This window comes from Chroicocephalus ridibundus, chromosome 2, assembly GCF_963924245.1.
Source record: "Chroicocephalus ridibundus chromosome 2, bChrRid1.1, whole genome shotgun sequence".
NCBI lineage: Eukaryota > Metazoa > Chordata > Aves > Charadriiformes > Laridae > Chroicocephalus > Chroicocephalus ridibundus.
This window is the reverse complement of record NC_086285.1, coordinates 17,129,273-17,148,727: the sequence shown is the minus strand read 5'-3', so window position 1 is coordinate 17,148,727 and position 19,455 is coordinate 17,129,273. Positions and strand designations below refer to the sequence as shown.

Sequence of the window (19,455 nt, the reverse complement as noted above, 5' to 3'; positions counted from 1 at the left end):
CAGCGGTGTTGTATGTGTTCACAGGACAGCTCATTAAACCATAATTGTGCCCACAGCTTAACACCAAAATAACTGCTGGACTAATGACAGTAGACTGAATGTCTTGCAAGAGAGATAGGCTTAGCAACAAGGAAAGCCTTTGCTGGGTAATGGAGAACAGTAACAATGACAGGAAAAGCTCTTGCCATCTCATTCCCCTTGCTGTCCTTTTTGCTGTTTCTGGAAACCATTTGCGATAGGTTTCAGTCTCAAGTGGAAACCTTGAGCAGTGTTCTGACAAAGAGCCTGAGAGCAGGTAAATGTTGAGAATCAGTCATCTCAGTATGCTCATTGGAACTCTCCCTTTTGGCTTTAAAATAAGAATAGGTGGCTTTTGTGGTAAGTAAAACAGTCTAAAAATTATTGTTCCAAGTAGCAAAATATTAAAATTTGTTGAAAGCAGTATAACAGCTATACAGCGCCAGGCTTTTAGCCAAAATTGTAGGTAGGTCTTATTCAGGATCATTGAGTTCAGATACTGGCAAATCCAAGAAAAATACAAAGCCTTTGTAAGCCTTGGGAGAAGTGGGTAACACTAATACTGAACTGTAAACAGACTCCTAGTCCCAATGGATGAAAATGTTTTCCATCACTCCAAAACAGAATAAATTTTTATGTAGGAAGCAGTACTTCTATAGGCTGGATTTACAGGTAGGAATGAAACCCATAAATTTTAGAAGTGACTAGTGGTTTGAATATTCTCAACTGGAAGAAAACAGGATGCTTTCTCCTAAGTATTTCAGTTGGATGCTGCTCAGCACTGCTGAAATCCAGGCAGAAGTTCTAATATTTTTTTAAGAACCTGGTTTAAAGGTCTTGGAATTTTTTTTAAATCTTTGGTTTAATTATATCTGTTTATTCAGTATTCACTGGAAAGGGTGAAATATTCCATAACCGGTTGTATTGTTAAACTTCCCTTGCTGTGAACATTATTTGCCTATTCTAACAACTAAATACTGAACCTTTAAAAAAAAAAAAAAAAAGAGAGAGTTGCTGCTAACCCACTTCCCAGACCAACATGAAATAGTGAGTTAATTTTAAAAAATAAATAAATAAAACTTGCCCAATCCTAACTTTTTAGGACTGCAAAATACTGCTTTGGTGTTCTTTTGTTATGGAGTTTTCCTTTCTAATATCACTTTACCAAGAGAGATTCTTCTTTTACGCCTGTAGCTTTCTCAACTGTTGCTGTTTCCAGTATCACTCAGCAGCCAGCTACTCTCCTGCTGCCAAAGAACAGTGTGTAATGTGGAAAATGAGCCATAATGCACTCTTCTGGTAGTATGGCTGGACGTACCATTTCACATGCAAATTGGCTCAAGTGATGCCAGTTATTTTTCTCCAGATAGTACCAGTTCTTTGTGCATCTCTTCCTCTGGCCAACACAGGCATCTCTGCCTGTGGGCTTGCATCCACCAGCTGAGACAACGCCAACTTTGCACGGGGACATACTGGCTTGGAGACCCTAATGTTCCTCCAATTGGACATTTTATCTTTCCTGTTCTGGACAGGATAGTGCTGAGCTGGCAGATGAGATTAAACCACGTGCTGTTTAAACCTATAGCCAGACTACTTAATCTTCAGCATGTGCTTTCTGTTTTGCAGTTGGAAGCAGGCAAAAAGGAGAGCAACAAGTAAGGGCTGTTGGAAAAGAGAAATGCGTGTATTTCTTTTGGCAAGGAAGGCATTCCACAGTGAGTGAGAAAGGGACCTCGGCACTGATGACGGTGGAACTTGATGAAGAGAGAGGAGCACAGGTGAGCTTCCTGCAGACATAGGCGGCAGTCCTGGTCAGACTTGCCTGCCCAAGTAGCCACTAATGGTAAATGCAGATTATCTTTTTTGCCTCCTTTCTTTCTTGGTGTTCTTGCCAGTACAAATAGCCAGACCTCAAAATTACTTTTCCCTTTATTCCAACTTCCAGAGACACATAAACTCCTTTATGGATTGTCATTCCCAAATCTCCCTTCTAAAGATGATATTTCTGAGAATGGCTGAAGAAGAATGTCTTCTCTCCTCTCCCTGCAGATATAGGTGAAGCACAGTTAAACAAATTTGTGCCTTCCTTTCCATACATGTTCAGTAACAGGACTGTCTTAGTGCTGAGAACAGGAGAAGCACTTTCTGCCAGGCCAAGGCGTGAAAATTTGAAATTTTCAATTTGTTTACTCTGTAATTCTGGAGTAGATCACTTGTTTTGCAGAGATTCTAGCAACTGCAGAGACAGCTCAGAGGACAGGCGAGCTTGCTTTGTCTTTAGGCAGCGTTAGGCTTTGCTGTGGCTTAAGTGTTACCAGCACACAAGAAGGGAGGTTTAAAGTTAGTTTCTGTACCTTGATAATGCTGTAATTAGTGTTTTAATAGCAGTGTAGACATGACCAGTAAGGCTGGAGTTCACAGAGGAGATATACAAATACACTTGACCCAGAGTGTGGGATGCTATGCAACATAGCTGATTTAACAATTGACTATATCAGTTTCATAATCAAAATATGATGTTTAATGAGCAAAGGACACGCATATTGTCACATAAACCAGTTTACAGCAAATTGTGAACCTACTTCAGTTCCTACAGCATCTCATAATAATTTCAAAGAATATCAGGCAAGATGGCCCAGCCCTGTAAAAAATTAAAATAATGGTTAGTTTAAAACAATTGAAATTAAATTTTATTTGCTATTCCTTTCCCTCTGAAACTCTTAATTGTTGGATTCCAGCTAGAGGTTTCTTTTAATATGCGGGTCACATATGAAACCCATTGCATGCTGATACATATGCTAATTTAACCAATAGTCAGCAGTTGTGAAGTACAAGGAAAGCCAGCTTCGTGGGTGGCCATAACTATATAATTTTTAATAATCCATAGAGACTAGCTTTCCTGAGTCTGTATAGTTGCTTCGTTTTTTTAATGAAGAGTGGTGCTTTCAATTTCCAGGTACAAGTGCTTCAAGGGAAAGAACCACCATGCTTCCTGCAGTGCTTCCAAGGAGGGATGATTGTGCATGCTGGAAGAAGGGAAGAGGAAGAAGAAAATGCACAAAGTAAATTACTGTTAGTTTAGAGCTTCTGCCCCCAAATTCTTTTCTAACTATTGTGAAGCGCTTTGAGTTCAGTCTCAACTACCATACTCTGTAAAAAAAAAAAAAAAAAGGAAATGAATGCCATGAAACCCCTGACACAGCTTTGCAGTGCTTTGTGCTAAGGTAGTTTATTTCTTCTTTGAGCTTAGAATGGATTTTGTCACTCTAGAGCAAGCTGACTTTATTGTATTGATACGCATATAAATTGTTCTAATTCGTTTTTCATTATGCAAAGTGCGTGTTTGCTTTAAAATACGTTCTTTTCTACATAGTCTGGACAAAAGACTATTTTTATGAGCAGTTCTCCTGCTCCAAGGAGAACTCTAAGCTTTTGTTATCCATGCATTACTTTTTGCAACATACTCCTTGAATGCTGCAGTCAAAGTAGGGGACTTTCAATGCAGCTGTAACTTGAAAATGTCCCAGTTCACATCTGAATGTGATCTCCTGTGCCTAAGGTCCACAGGGGAAAAGGAGCTGAATAGAAGGACTACTGTGTTTGTTTCCTTTTTTTTTTCCCCCGGCACGAAACAGAGGAGAAACTTGACTCTTTCGCTCTGTTAAGCTCTTCAGCTCTTAACACAGTAGACCTGACTCTTCAAGTCAGTCTCATAGCAAGGTTTCATACGGCATTTTTTCGGTAATGGGGTTTCTTAAGTAGCGTTAGCCACACCTGATGCTTAGCTAGTTTAACCTGTGACATTATAGGCATGCAATATGTGAAATTCATCCAGAAAGAGAACAGCTGTTCCAGAGCAGAGGTCTTGAATTTTCAGTCCCATGCGACTGTATAATACTGCTGCACTGTTCCTGTTTGCTGCAGGTGACTGGAGGCTATATTGCGTGCGAGGAGAAGTTCCCAATGAAGGAAACTTGCTTGAAGTAGCATGTCATTGCAGCAGCCTGCGTTCCCGGACATCCATGATTGTCCTCAATATAAATAAAGCTCTTATCTACCTGTGGCATGGCTGCAAAGCACAATCTCACACCAAGGATGTAGGAAGAACAGCAGCCAATAAAATAAAAGAACAGTGAGTGTCTGACCTATATTTTGGAGGAGTTTATACAGGCTACCAGCTTAATTAAAATAATCAGTCTCAAAGAAATGCTGACATAAATAAGCTGTCCTCTGAGTACAACTGCAACATGTGCATGCTTGGTAAGGAGGAGGAATGACGGGTAGTTGATTTGGTGGAGTGGGGAAAACACATGTTCTCTAATCACTTTCACTTAAAGTCAAATGCACTTACTCTTCCTAATGTACTAATTACAGTTGCAAAAAAACAGTCTTTTTCCATTTGGAGGGAGATGCTCAATATCTGAATAGCAAACTAAATCCCAGTTGATAGGAGGGTTAGAATCAAGCCTTGTGAATACGGAAGAGGAAATGAATTTGGGAAAGCATGCAAGAAGACAGCAGTAGTTACAAAAACAGGCAGTGAGAATCCCTACCTGAGAGCTTATGCAAGCAGCTCCTCCACCCTGGGTATGTGATCAGAAATGGTATGAGAATCTTTCCTGAAATTCCATATCTTGTTTATTGATAATTTTTGACATAATTTTCAGAAAGCCTGTGTTGACGCGAAGCATGCAACAAGCCTATAGGGTGCTTTTGGTTTCTAATAATGCGAGTGGCCAGTAGGTTTGTGTTAGCTGTGTTCAGGGCAGGAAAGATGGATTCACTCTCTTTGTGTTTTGTAGGTGTCCGCTGGAGGCAGGGCTGCACAGCAGCAGCAAGGTGACAATACATGAATGTGATGAAGGGTCAGAGCCCTTGGGATTCTGGGACGCATTAGGAAGGAGAGATCGAAAGGCCTATGATTGCATGTTGCAAGGTAGACCTACATTGCTGGATTTGGCACTCACATTTTACTCTACTGGTCTACGGTACTGTGAGATTTAATGCAAAGCTTTTGAAGAACTTGGTAATTGAGATGATCCCTTCAGAGAGATGCTTCCAAAAATCCACTAAGTAATACTGTTCTATAAGGAAATTGCTGGAAAACAAAAGTGTTTCATTTTGTTCTCTCCCCCTTCTGCAGCCCCTCTATATTCATGCAGCACAGGGCAACAGTTAACACTGTTACCAACACATTTTGCTTCTCTTCTGAAGGGATTTAGGAGGCAGTTCTGCACGCATTCTTGTCCAGTCTTTGCTTTGAGACTGCCAACAAAGGTAGCAAGGGGATTGATTTACCAAGTGGAAAATTTTTCAGCTAAAAAGTAAACTCTGAGACGGGCTTGCTTCACTTAAGCTGCAAAACAGCCAGTTATGAAACGGCTGATAGTAACTAGCCAGGATCAGATTCAGATTGATGGCAGCCAACTTTCGAGCTCAAGTTCTTCACAGCTGTTGCTAGTCCCCCAAGACATCTGGTCATCTCTTGATTTTTAAAAAATCAGAGAATTTACAGTCACTCTAAAAGTTGATTATTTTTTTTTGTTTTTATTTTTTTACATTCATCTCTGACATTTTCTATAGGAAATCTTCTTAATTTTTGTTCTTTAAAGATCCCGGAAAGTTTAATTTCACCCCCCGCCTGTTCAGCCTCAGTAGTTCATCAGGAGAATTCTCAGCCACAGAGTATGTTTACCCTTCAAGAGACCCTGCGGTCATCAATTCCATGCCATTCTTGCAAGAGGATCTTTACACTGCCCCACAGCCAGGTATATGCTTTAAAATACTTCAGTAACAAGAAAACAGATAACTGTATCCTGCATTGGGCAGTGATTCAGTAACTGTAATCACTTTTGACTTGATTTATCGCAGGAAGATGTGTGCACATGATGCTTATACAGCATTAAGCAGTAACAGTAACTTTCCCGTGATAAAGATGCTGAGAACTGATCAAATGTACATGAATCCCAAAAGCTCGCTATAAAAATACATTGTTTGTATCAGAGAATCTGAGTTCAGCTGAGGCTCAGCTGGACGAATAACAAAACACTTTGAAATTATCCTGTCTTGATGCTGACAAACATGTAAGACTGGAGTTATTTAGGGGATTCCAAGAACTAATAAGTGGCTGATGATGGATTTGTTACTTTTTGCCTGTGTAGCACTGTTTCTTGTTGACAATCACCACGAAGTGTACCTGTGGCAAGGCTGGTGGCCTGTGGAAAACAAAATCGCTGGATCAGCTCGAATCAGGTGGGCTACAGACAGGAAATGCGCCATGGAGACAGTGCTCCAGTACTGCAAAGGTAACAGATTGCTGTGCTGGCTGTTCTGAGTGCGTCATGCCTTGCCATGCCTTACTGTCTTGAGCTGAAAGGCACTCAGGTGCTTCCCCAACGGCACCGATAAATATCAATGTATTTGAAGATACGTTCTCCACTCTTTCTTGGCAAACCATTTGTGTAGTGATGGCATTGTTCCCAAGTTGCCGAGATACTCTGCTGACTCAATTCTCAGAGGAAAGGCTTTATTTCTTTTCTGTGCACCCACTGCGGGAGAATAGTTCAGACTTTCTGCCTAGCTCCTTTTATATTTCATAAGCTTCAGTGTATCAAAAGACTGAGTGAAGATACTGTTTGCTGATGTAACTGGGTTTGGATTTAGTGGGGGAGGTGGAAAGACTGAAGACAGTGAACAAGTCTCACACGGAAACAGGTGGCCACTGGAAATGCCGGAGCTCATTTCGACAAGACAGTTATTGCCACTCAGTGTGCAGTGAGTCAGGCTGCAACTGATGATCATGTAAAAGTACACTGACCAGATTATTTTCTGCACAGAGTTTCCTTAAGACACTGTAATGCTTTACTCGCACTTCATCTAAGGTTATGTGAGGCTGGCAACAGACCTTGCATCTTCTGATGAAGGATGAATAAAGAAAGGTGTGGGGTTATCATCCAGGAAAGAGGGCATAAGTAACAGCTGTATTCTGTTGGTTCAGAGTAATTTCCCACTGTGAATAAGTCACCAGGGCTTAACTGGTGCAAACTATTATGCCCTCTTGCAAGGAAAGCCAGATCGCTTATAGACCTTCAGACCTCATGATGCCATTGATTTCTTCTGTAGCAAATGAACTTTACAACTTGTGACACAGCTGGTAGTATCTGTCATCATCTCCTATAAACATTTGTATATCTTAAGAGGGAATGCAATACCCTTGTTGGATTCCACCCTTATGAGGATAAGCCAGTCTCCTTCCCAGTCTGCAGGTCAAATAGGAGTAGGCGCAAGTGTTCCATTTCTACTCAGCTGTCTCATGTCACTGAGGGGAGGTGGTAACACCTGCAGGAGACAGCTGAAAATCAGTGCTGGAGACCTGAAATGTGACCTTTGTTGGACTGCATTATTGCTCTATGTGGTTCATCTTCTGGTGTCCCTAGCACTGCCCTGCCAAACAGCAGCTAAAGACAGGGCAGTAATTGGAAAAGTCTTTGGCAGTGACTGCTGAATTCCTAAAGAAGGAGGCAGTTACTTGTTCTCCCCCGCCCCCAGTTTTTGCAAGTCAGAAGGAGTGATGAGATGCATTTCTTTGAAATCATTTCATACAATGTGCTTCACAGCGGACGTGAATATCAGCATAGAGGAACCGAGCCCCATGCAATGAAGTGCCCAGAGTTGCTCAGCAGGCTAGTGAGAGAGATGGAAGTAAGATCCTGGTCCCAGTGTTTCTGGTGCAGTGCTGTAATCTTCTGGTAATGAAAATCGTGTTTTCTGGCCCCAGCAGAGGTGGAATCAGATACACATGCTGAGATTTGGATACTTTTCCAGATTTCTTGAACTTCGAGTTTGATGGGAAAAGGGATTACTACCTTCTGCACTGGAGTGAATTTGCTGCATCTGAGTTTGATGCACAGTGGAAAGCTTTTCAGTGACTCCTCATGGGCCTGAGGTTTAGCATATGTATCATAGAACGAGTGTTTTTGCTGGGCACTCACTTCTTTAGCACTGGCCAAAATTTTGCAGCAGTTGTGGCATTATCCTCTTTGGCATGGGGTAGTTCTCAAAAGCTTTGGGCTGTGTGATTGGATAGGTACAGAGCAAGTTTGTTACTGTTAAAGTAAAGACCGATTCTACTTGTACTATTTCTATGCTAAAGCTGATGTGAACTTCTTTAGCAGTTTTTTACTGTTCAAACTAAGCTGTTCTGGTGGTCTATCGCTTTCATGATCTGGGATTCTGTCAACCACTTCAAAATTTCATTGCATCAAGCTGTCAGGGCTGACTACCTCTCATGTGTTGTTACTTATCAAGGTGGGGAAATTGAATTTCAGGAGATACCAATGCTGCTGCAGTTATTTTGACTACCGGAATATAGCTGAGTGATCAGAAGCACTGAAACACTTTTATTTTTCTGTCTCCATTTCTTTCCTCATCTATGTCCTTCTCTCCTTCCCTCCCTCCACCCCCCCATTTTTTTTTCTTTTCCTGATTTGCAGTGCTTAACTACATGATGGTATGAAAGAAATTGATTAGAAACTCTGGATATCCCTTGAATATACCTAGCAGTTCTCCTTGTGCATAAATCTTATTTAACTTGTCAAAATGTCTTGAAAGTTTTTCTGTGGTTTTATCTGCTAAATCAGCAGTCTGGAGAGCTGAGCTGCAGACCGCTAGGAGAGGGAAGAATCTGGTTTACCCTTCAGTGATTCTTAATGAGGAGATCAGCTTGTGCTGAGGGCAGAGTTCATGCAATGAAAATATTTCTCCACTTACATACAAAATCATCTTACCTATATGGGAACGTTAGCAAACACTACTCTGCTTTTATCTCTTACTCAATTACTGAGAGCGGAGCAGTGCAACTAGAGCAGATTCACACATACTTTTTAAATGCAAAGTTTTTCATTAATGGTAGAATGAACAAATAAACCATGGTGAAAATATGTGGAAGAGAAGGCTTAAAATCAAGTATTCAAACGATAAATCTCCTGTATAGATTGTACAGTTAAAGCACTCACATTCTAATGTTTGTTAGACTACTCCACACAGCTTTCACCTCTACTCTTCAGAGTTTCATGTGAAGGTATTCTCTCGAATCAGTTTGCTCCCAACATCTGGTGTAAAGCCAAATCTGTAACGTTCAGCTTTTGCAAACCAAATGGAACAATCATGTCCAGCCAGGCTCTCCATTTGCATTCAGCACAGGTGTTGCATCGCTTCCCTGGGGTGCTCCTCGGCAATGGGGAGAAGGGGGCTGTGTTCTTTTAGGCCCTCCTGCCTGACAGCCCACACGCATGAAGTGCAGGAAGGGACTACAGTAAAAAACAGGGCCTTCTGTAATGGATTTACATGCTCTGGAGGAAATCTTAGTCCGTTAAAGATGCTCTGAGATTGAACGTAGGGAATAACAGAACTTTGCAAGAAGCAGTTTTTAGGGAAGCTACAGCCCTCTGATGTGAGGTGGTGTCATGTTGCTCTGTTAGTTTGACCTGGTTCTGGACTTTGCAACATCTTCAGCTTTTCCATTGCTTATCTGGAAGAAAGATTTGATTAGACTGAGTTGTTTGAATCCAAGTAAGAAGAAGGTACAATATTTTTTTTGGAATGATGGTTCCTCCCAGTCCCTGACTGCCTGTCTACCTCTTTCCAATAATATTTGGAGTTTATCAGTGCTTTTGAATCTTTGGGGAATTAACTCGTTCAACCCATAGGGCATTTTTTCACCAGATTAACTAACCACTTAATCTGATACGGCATCACTGTGAGGTAGGGTTACGTCCATGTCATATATAGTGTGCACACATACATGTTTTAAAGAAGAAGAACTGTCTTTGAAAATCATCAGTAATTACCATCCAGCTATTGCCATACCTCTGTTAACTTTCAGATCCCATTCCTTTGAATTTGTAATAACAAAATGATTGTATTAGACCTCAGTATCCCAAGTTAAGAACAATTTCAATACTCTCACTTGAGCCTCCAAGCTTAAGCTTTATTTGCTGCTGGCAGGACACCTCTGCTGAGCATACCAGAAGGTTTCATTTACCTGAATTTGGCTAATTTCAGAGCATCACACTCTGCTTACCCTGTTCTAACTCAGTTTTTGTAAGATAAGAAATATATTGGGTTAAGGAAATAATTATGAGGGATTGTCAGCATACGTGGTTTTATCTTTGTGATCAGATAGAGTAAAAGCAGATATAAGAATACTGAAAAACGTGTTAAAAGATGCCATACTACGTTAAAAAAAATCCTGGTGAAAGTCATTCCTACTGCCTTAAATTTCTTCAGCTTTTCAGGAAAGAATCAATTAAATGTGCTAACAAGGTAGCTTTGCAGCTAACCACATTACACAATATGGTACTGTTTGTAATTTCTCTCTTTCTTGTATTTTGACTGGTTTTAGGAAAAAATGTAAAGAAGCCCCCAAAATCCTATCTAATTCATGCTGGCCTAGAGCCTCTGACCTTCACTAATATGTTCCCAAGTTGGGAACACAGGGAAGACATCGCAGAGATCACAGAAATGGTAAATTTTCATTGCACAGTTTCCTGTTGCTAGTAATTGTGTCTTGTGTTGTCAGTAAAATTGCTTGTTTGTGTTGTCAATCCCCAAAATCCAGAGGATGAACTTACAAAGTCCAGTTCAGGAGTCTCCACAGGAAAAAAATAACAACACAGCTAAATTCTGACTGGGAGTCAGACTGGGATATCACAGGCATTCCTGGTTGTTTTTTCATATAACTTCTCATATTCTTTTTTGTTAAAAACAGGAGGAAAGTGTTACCTTAACTATCTGTTAAGAGATGTGCTAGAGTTTAGTAGAACAACTGTTTCAGTTGTGTGAAACGGGCAGCAACGTGTGGTTCTGGTCCGTCCTCCAGGCTCAAAGTGCAGGGGGACAAAATGCCCCGCAGAGGATCAGCTGGCTCCAGGACCTCCAGCAGAGTCACAGCCGAATTACATGTGACTGCTTTAAAAGCCTTCAGTGAAGGGGCATCTCAAGGCCAATGACACTTTCTGCTTTGTAAGTCTCCTGCAGCCATCCTTAGTAGAAAATGCTGGCTTCATGACTAAATGCAGAATTTGGTCTTAAACTGAGATTCTGAGAGTACAGGATGTCCTTCTGCTAAGTGCAGACCTTTTTGTTAAGCTGTGAAATTGTTGTAGGGCAGGTCTGTTGGCCTATGTGCAGACCTGGATGTCTGGCTTTGTGCTCCGTGGGCCAGGCAGTGCAGGTTGATCCCCTGCCATCTGCAGTGGGAGCAGTTGGTTTCAGCGTTGTGATCCTGTGTTCGCTGTTTTCCTTTTCTCCCTACAGGATGCTGATGTTTCTAATCAGATAATCCTTGTAGAGGACGTGCTGGCCAAGCTGTGTAAAACGGTGTATCCACTAGCAGATCTCTTAGCTAGACCTCTGCCCGAAGGAGTTGATCCACTGAAGCTTGAAATTTATCTTTCAGATGAGGACTTTGAGGTAAGGAGAGAATGGGCACACCGTTACTCTCTGCATGTGCGTCTAACCATACTGTGAAGTCGTTCGACAATTTTGCCTACTTATAAGTGGTTTTACTGATGGCATATCCTCTCTTTTTAAATGCAGGTTGCATTAGAGATGACGAGAGAAGAGTACAATGCACTGCCATCTTGGAAGCAGGTTAATCTGAAGAAGGCAAAAGGACTTTTCTAAGTTGTGTTTATTGGAGTGAGCGCTAAAGGGATGTCCGTTTTCACTTTCTATGCCCTTTAGAAGAATTGTACCCTACATTTACAGAATAAATAGAAATAATTTGAAGTTATTAGCAACTACCTATCTGGAGGGGTGTAATACTATAAACGGCCAAGAGAACTCTTTGGAAGTGGAATTCAGTTTTGGCTCTTAAAAGGTAACATGTTTAAGCTCTGCTCTCCTATGCACTTAAACAGTAGTTTCTTGAGCTACTGCAGCAGGTGTCCTTTGGCTACATACAATACTTGCCATTTTTGTTTTGAAGAAGTTCTCTTTGTAAAGTGTTATTTTGTTAGTTTGTGGATTACAAAGAATTTATATTTATATAAACACATAGAACAAGTATGTATTTAACAATGCAATATATATATATTCACTTTCAAGACTTTCATGTCAAAACTACAGAAAAGTAGCTGGATGGCAGTTGCTTGTACTGAATTAGCTGTACCACCAATATGTATCTCTTACGCATTCTGAAAAGTTTCTCTTTGCAATAGGTAATGAATTGTTCTCAGTGCTGCTTCAGGTGCTAAACTGAGCAAAGCGTTTGTATTTATAGCATGGATTTCTTGAGAAACTATGCGAATCAATCTTTATACTTTACTATCCAAAAATGTATAGTGCCTTGTTTTTTGTGTACAGTTTATATACAAAAAAAGATTGGTCTGCATTTTGAAGATGGCTTAGAACGGTCTCCTACATTACTTTTATAATAGTAGAAATAAAAACATCTCAGTTTCTAATACTTGTTGTAAACATTAAACGTGTCTTTTGTGACATAAGAACTGAAAGTAAAAGCTTCTGAATAAACTCCTAGCAATGCTCTGACTTGTCATTATTTTGTACTGTAATCTGTACTAAGGCAGTGGAATCTTCCATAACATGGTATTTTATCAAAATATTTTAACCTTAGATATCTGCGGGTGTTGTACAGAGTTATAAACTGAGAAGCAGAAAATGTAGAAAAAAATCAATGTATGAGATAAAATTAGGTTGTGCAACACTTTAATGGTGAACATTGGAAGAGTCACACAACTCCTGTATCCTTTGGGTTTTATACATGAAACCAAAATTATGATGCTGATTTTCAAACTTTGAAAAAAAAATCTTTTCAACCTTTGTGCAATTGAGAGTAAAACTTGAACTGAAAATGAGTATGGCATCGTGTCCATTCTTTCCATAAGCACCCGAGTTGAAATGGTATTCATCCAGCTAACTAAAATATTGAATAATCAAGTAAACATTTGTTATTGTTTGAAATGTTTTTCAGGCATTTGGCATTTCTGTAACAATTTGTGTGTTCCCCTGTGGTAGCCCAGTGGATTTCACATTCTCATTCCTGCCAGCGTAAGTTTCCTTCTGCTGTTCAGGGCTCCTCCTGCCTCAGTAAAAAGGGATCTCCTGCGGTGGTGCCTGTTGCTGCTCTTGTCATCCTCCTAGGCCCAAGGAAGTGAAGTAGGATCTTTGGGTGTGTAAGGTGTAGTTTTCATCAAGATCTGCAGTAAATATTGCTCCATAGTTAAAATTAGCCTTGTTTGGACAGATTGCTTAATAAGTTGTAAGCTAGCCTTTAGGTAAAGAAACCAAAAGTCTAGAAATACACAAGTACTATTCACCTGACCTGAGATATTACAGGTGAATTTTCAGCCCTGGTGTATTTCCCTTCATGACTGGTTTCTGTCAAGAACTGAAATTAAATAATCCAAGAAAAGGGTAGCACCAGTATTTGGAGCCAGGATATTCCTAACATAGCTTCCAGCAAAAAGCAAGTTGTTTAGATGCCTGATAGCTCCTCAGAGGTCCTCAGCTGTGTCTTCTGCATGGGGGACATTCTTACAGCAACGAGTTTATTTTTCAAGCACTGAGAGGTTTTCAAAGTCACTGCTGTATTCATCTAAGTATTTTTGCACCCATATATTTTCCTCTTTCACCTTCTCTGGTGATAAAATCAAGCAGGAATTAAGTTTTGTTTATTTATGTTCAATCTGTACCGTGGGGGTAGCAGGTTCCTCTGTTTTGATTTTTCTCTCCAACAGAGAGCTGATTTGCATAGCATGATTGACCTTGTTTTTCCCTCTGGCAGGGTGGTATCATTTGCTTTTGTTTGTTGAAAACCCCGTCAGTCCTCCAAGTGCTGCTGAAGGGCAACATCCACCCACCTTTAAAGCCTTTAGAGTCTTAGCTAAAAGACAAGCCAAGCCGGCATGGGGACCTGCAGGCAGTGAAACATAATTCAGTGCTGTCAGCGCTCTCAGGTACTGTAATTTTTACACAATGTGATATCTTGAGTCTCAGTTCCAGGAACCATAGCTCAGAACCCAACTTCCTATTTTGTTCTAACATTGCCTAGGAAAGCTTCAAGGTTTCTTACAAAATAATCTTTTTGTCTTTAATATACTTGTTATTTATGAAAATGCTCTCCTCAAGTGTGAAGCTGACAACAGAAAGCAAGTCAGTGTAAGGCCTCAGACAGATCTGGGGGTTATGTTGTAATTTTCTGCACCTCTCCACTGTGGAGATACTATTTATGGTTGGAAATTGGAAAGGGCCCCTTTCGTGAAGCCGTTTTTACAGCCCTGCACGGCAAACACAGCTGAAAAAGGGCTTTGTCTGGGTTAGGGGCAGGGGGTTGTTTACTTGCTTAGATCTTATCTGATGTTGTTTGCTTGTTTCAAATAGACCCCCAAGAACACATTTAACATCTTGGGTGAATTCAAAGTCAAAGTATCTGGTACAGGGACTCTGTATGTGAAAAAGGCAGTACCTTGAACGTGGCATTCGGCATTTTCTGCCAGTCTCCCAGCCTCCGGGCCTTGAGCCATGATTCTTATCTCCTATGGTTTTAAACTGCTCAATCCTGACTCTTAAAAATGTTGCTCTTTGATTACACAAACATTCCTGCACATGTAAGGATTTGTTAGCAGTGAAATGGGCTGGAAACGTGAATACATTACTATGCCAAAACAGCAAATAAAGCATTGTGTCTGAAAAATCTGCAGCCTGTATTCTTCAGCCAGAAGAGGAGGGGAAATGGAAGGTAGGTAGGGGAACAAAAACCAAAACTAATCTTTTAGCAGTTTGGGAGAGCTTGTTTCTGTCCACTACTGTCCCACCAGTCTCCCAAATGGGTATTTAGCTGAGCAGGAGTTGTGGACCCACGTGCACAATGGGTAAAAGCTGATTCTGAGCTTCTCTGAAGGCCCATGGTGCTGCCATGGGAGGGGTTGGTGGCAGGCACAGAGTAACCTCCTGCGCAGTGGGGCTCCGAGGCTGGTGCGGTGGAGCCCCCGTGCTGGAGAGCCCTCTGGGACCGGTCTCTGCTGCTAGCTCTCGGCCTAAATTTCCCTTTTGCCTTTCAGATAAAGTAGCAGATGAGGAGAAACAGCTCAAATAATAACGTTCTCCAGTGTGCCTGCTTTGCACATCCCCTGGTCTAGAAACTAAAGCAGGTTTGCAATAGTATGTCATTGGTGCCCAGAAGTAGGAGAAAGCAACCCATACACCTAAGTCACCGCTCAAACATGTGAAGCCCCTGTTCACCTGATGCACTCACCCAGTATGTTGCTGGGAGCTGATGCTGCAAGGGAATTTCTTTTGGGCACAGGGTGAGGATCGTGCTCAGGCAGTCAGTAGTTTGCTCCTCACAGGGCAACAGCATGGGGTTGATCACACAAGCTCGAGATGCTGCCATGGGTAGAAGAATGCTTGTAACCTTCCTCCTGAGACTGAATGTGTGAATTGATCTTTGATGGGGATGAAGGAGGTTGGGGTACAGTGTTTGAAATGCCAGGTTGGTTCTTCCTCCTCTGGTCTTGTATTTATATGCCCTGTAAGGTTAATGCTGATTCTGTGGTTTTTTTCCTGTGAGTTGATCAGTGGAGTAAGACAAGTGCCTGGAAGAACCGCTCACTGTGAGCAACTTCTCTCTCCGCTGTGTCCTGGTTTCAGCTGGGAAAAAGTTAATTCCTCTTTCTAGTGATTGCTGTGAGAGGAATGTCAATAACACTTGTTGTTTTCAGTTGTTGCTAAGTGATGTTTACATTACTCAAGGACTTTTTTTCATCTTCCCATAGAAGAATAGACAGAAGGATGGAATGGTCAATGAAATATTCCATAGCATAGACATCATGCTCAGTATTTAAATGGGGCTTAGCTGGGGAGGGGGAATCCGTGATCACTGCTTGGGACGCAGTGAAAGTGTCTGGTGTTACTGTTATTATTAGTGTTATTTTTCCTTTTCTGATATTTTTCCACTAAGCTGTCTTTATCTCAACCCACGAGCTTTTTTCCTTTCCCCTCCTTTTCTCCCTTGCCAGGGGGAGAGGGGGGTGAGGGAGCGTCTGCGTGGTGGGGGTTAAACCACGACATGCTGCTGTCCTGGGGAGTTGGTAGCTGAAACTGTGTGGAGAACAGTCTGGAGAGTCAGTGCAGATTCTCAATTCATGCTGGCTCTGTGGCCAAGTTTTGTTAAAACCTGTGACTCTGGGGTAGTAGTGTCACAGTGTTAGTTTTTCTCTATCTAATCTGGTCCTATAATAATAATAATACAAAAAAACCCAGCTAAAATATTTTAATAATATTTTTCCCTTCACAGTAAGCCTTAGCACGTGAGATGCGCTGTCTTCTTGCTAGCAGTATTTTTCTGGGCACTGCCTTCTGAACTTGGAGGTAAACAAGTGCGAAACCTCTCCACGGACAGAGGCACGGCCCAAACACTGAGCGTTAATTATGGCTGGTCACACCAGAAAGAAAAGGGTGAAGCAGCAGCTCTTCCTGCCGGCAGGCAGGAGGGCAATCCCAGAGATCGTGCTGGTCAGCCACTGCCCTACCTGTGAGGGAATCTACTGCTCACACACCTGGTACCTGCCCACAGTGCCTCTCCCCTTCAACATCAGCATCTCCTGGTTTAGCAGAGGTGCTGGCTGCAAGGCATCCCACCTGCTCTGTGACTCGCAGGTGGTCTTAAACTCTCTGTTTGGCAGCCTCAGGACCTGCTCTGTACCAGGAATGTTTCATGGGGGATCTTCCTGTTTGTTTTTGTGAGACGGGAGTAGTGCGCTTGCAGCCCAGAAGGCCAACCGCATCCTTGGCTGCATCAAAAGCTGCGTGGCCAGCAGGGTGAGGGAGGTGATTCTGCCCCTCTACTCTGCTCTGGTGAGACCCCACCTGGAGTACGGCGTGCAGCTCTGGAGCCCTCAGCACAGGAAAGACATGGACCTGTTGGAATGGGTCCAGAGGAGGGCCAAAAAGATGATCAGAGGGCTGAAGCACCTCTCCTGTGAGGACAGGACACCTTATAGCAGCTTTCCAGAATCTGAAGCGGGCCTACAAGAAAGATGGAGAAGGACTTTTTACAAGGGCATGCACTCTCCATAATGATGTGCAGCCCAAGCGGCAAAGATAACCCCATCCTGTTTCTACAGCCACAGTCATAAGGGCAGCCCCATGACTTGAGGTCCATGTGCGGTCCTGATGCATTGACAAAGCAGAAAGCACCAGTTGCTCTCTTGGCAAGACCATAAAGTGCTGCTTGTACAGGGCTTTGTAAATCACTCCTGCTCGGTGTCGCTCTCAGTCTAGTGCAGGAACATATTTTCACAGCAAGTACCAGACCCTGGACAAACTTCTTGCATCCTGTTGCTAAAAGATACAATATTTACTCAAAAAACCTAGCATTTTTTTCTGCTCTGTCACCACAATAAGCAACTGGAGCATTGAAGAAAACTTCATCTTCTCAAATAGAAGGTAGAGTCGTTTGTAGAGATTAGTGGTAAAAGCTACTGAATGTATCTGAGGTCCCTGGCTCTGCTGCCACGTGTGTCTGCACACACACAATCCGGGCCCTGCGCTGGCAAACCCTTGCAGTCATGCATTTCCACACTTGTGGCTCTACCAATCCAACCAAGCTGGAAGGGGCCTTGAGAGATTATCTATCCTGGCTGCCTACACCATGGCTGCAAACATGACCTAAACTACCCCAAACTTCTGCTCTTGCCTCTGCAGGGACGTGTCCATGGAACTGCCCACCAAGTTACTGAACCAGAGAAAAGTCCTAGAGCATGTGCGCTGCTGGAAGAGCAAGGGACGACAGAAGAAAGCAACCTGTAGTGTCCCCATTTTCCATATTACTATCTGATACCTGTTCAGCTTCAATTTTACACCCCCCTAAAGCGTGGTGTTCGCTCAGGCTGCCCCTCTGCAGCCTGTGGGTTCCAGGCTGTGCTAACCAGCACATTTGTTTTCCACCGGCAATTGCTGAGCCACTTGTGCCATGAGAGCAGCACTCTGATATTTAATCCCTTTAATTTAGAAATATGCTGTATAAATGGGTAACTGTTTACTTGTGGGGCTACTAATTGCCTTTACGCAGCCAGTAAACATGTAGTAGCCTCAATTTGATTGCTACTCTTAGTAATGGTGACTTGCTGTGAAGAAAGGCACCTGCTTCTGAGCTCCAGAAATTGGATGCTGTATATAATAATGTTGTTGAAGTGGTAACACTTCATTATCGAAGTGCCTCTGTTGTAACAGAAATTGTTCTTCATTCTATGTTTTATAAATTGCTTATGATTTATAGACAGAAGAGTAATTGATTTCTGTTGGTTTATTTATGGGGGCCCAGGCAATATTTTATCATTTCACTTCTATAGCTTTTTTTGAACTTTAGTCATTTATGTAAGTAGTTTCCAAGTAAAATCTCAGCTAATTCTAATGTTTTTTTCTTTTTCCAACTCTGCTACCTTCATTTCACTGAAGTCTTGCAATTTAAATATTATTAACAATGCTAACTTTTGTATTTCAGGAATGTGATTGCTGGTGCTTTATTGCACAGTTGGGGGTAGGGGATTTTTTTCCTCCGCAGTTCTTTCCCAGTGGTTTATTAGTGATCTGGGAAAGATGATTGTCTGTTTCAGAAAAGATTTTCAAAATTTGCCTGCAGACCAGAAGTGGAACTGTACCGCACCGTACCACACCTCACCAGTGGAATAAATACATAGAGCACTTCACAAAAGGAAAACTACCAGAAATAGCCTGAGGTTTTGACTTTATCCAGAAGACTCTGGTTTACTTTAGTATCAAAATTTCCAGCAAAACAGACTTAATTTTTGCAATGCTTTTTGATTGAGATAGAGCCATGCGTTCTACCAACACATGACTGCTGGATGAGCAAAGACTTACAAGACGGACTTTGCAGAAGCAGATGCAGCACTCAAGGCTGGGAGTGATGTGAGGCACAGAAGGACTGGCCAAAATTACCCAGGGCAGCAACAGGAATGAACTTTGGGAGCCCAGACTCTGAGCAACAGAGGGACATGTCAGAGCCCTTCAGGAATGACCTGTGAAGATGAGACCCTCTGGAACCACCACTGGTCTTGGTACCAGTTTGGACAGAAGAAAATCTACAGTTTGTCCATAAAATATGTGCAAAGCCTCTATAAGGTGAGGTTTATAAGGAGCACGTATTGGTTGATCAAGTAAGGTACCACCTTTCCCAACACACCTCACTTGTTGATGTTCATAGACCATAAGACCAAGTAATAGGAGGTTATATGGGTTTGTATTTGAGGGACTTACTGCAGCTGCCTCATTTCTGATGACACAGAACAGGCAATGGTCTTTGAGAGCCTGGTAGCAGCAGATTCGCTTCCAGGTTATCTCTCTGGAGCGCGATGGCCCTCATCAGACACAAACGAGTGTGAAAGTGGAGCTTCT

The 19,455-nt window shown here is 42.0% G+C and overlaps 1 protein-coding gene across 21 annotated transcripts in view; it reads left to right on the top strand.

Moving 5' to 3' along the window:
- The window catches only part of SVIL (supervillin), a 141,726-nt gene extending 128,830 nt beyond the window's left edge, over window positions 1-12,896 (top strand). For all 21 annotated transcript variants that reach the window (XM_063324554.1, XM_063324552.1, XM_063324551.1 and 18 more), the window contains 9 exons: window positions 1,645-1,796; window positions 2,975-3,080; window positions 3,943-4,150; window positions 4,821-4,954; window positions 5,631-5,786; window positions 6,180-6,323; window positions 10,421-10,542; window positions 11,335-11,490; window positions 11,617-12,896. In XM_063324554.1, the coding sequence (XP_063180624.1) occupies window positions 1,645-1,796; window positions 2,975-3,080; window positions 3,943-4,150; window positions 4,821-4,954; window positions 5,631-5,786; window positions 6,180-6,323; window positions 10,421-10,542; window positions 11,335-11,490; window positions 11,617-11,703 (1,265 nt within the window). In that variant the 3' untranslated portion in view covers window positions 11,704-12,896. The remainder of the gene's footprint in view (window positions 1-1,644; window positions 1,797-2,974; window positions 3,081-3,942; window positions 4,151-4,820; window positions 4,955-5,630; window positions 5,787-6,179; window positions 6,324-10,420; window positions 10,543-11,334; window positions 11,491-11,616) is intronic.
- The last annotated feature ends 6,559 nt before the right edge of the window (window positions 12,897-19,455 follow it).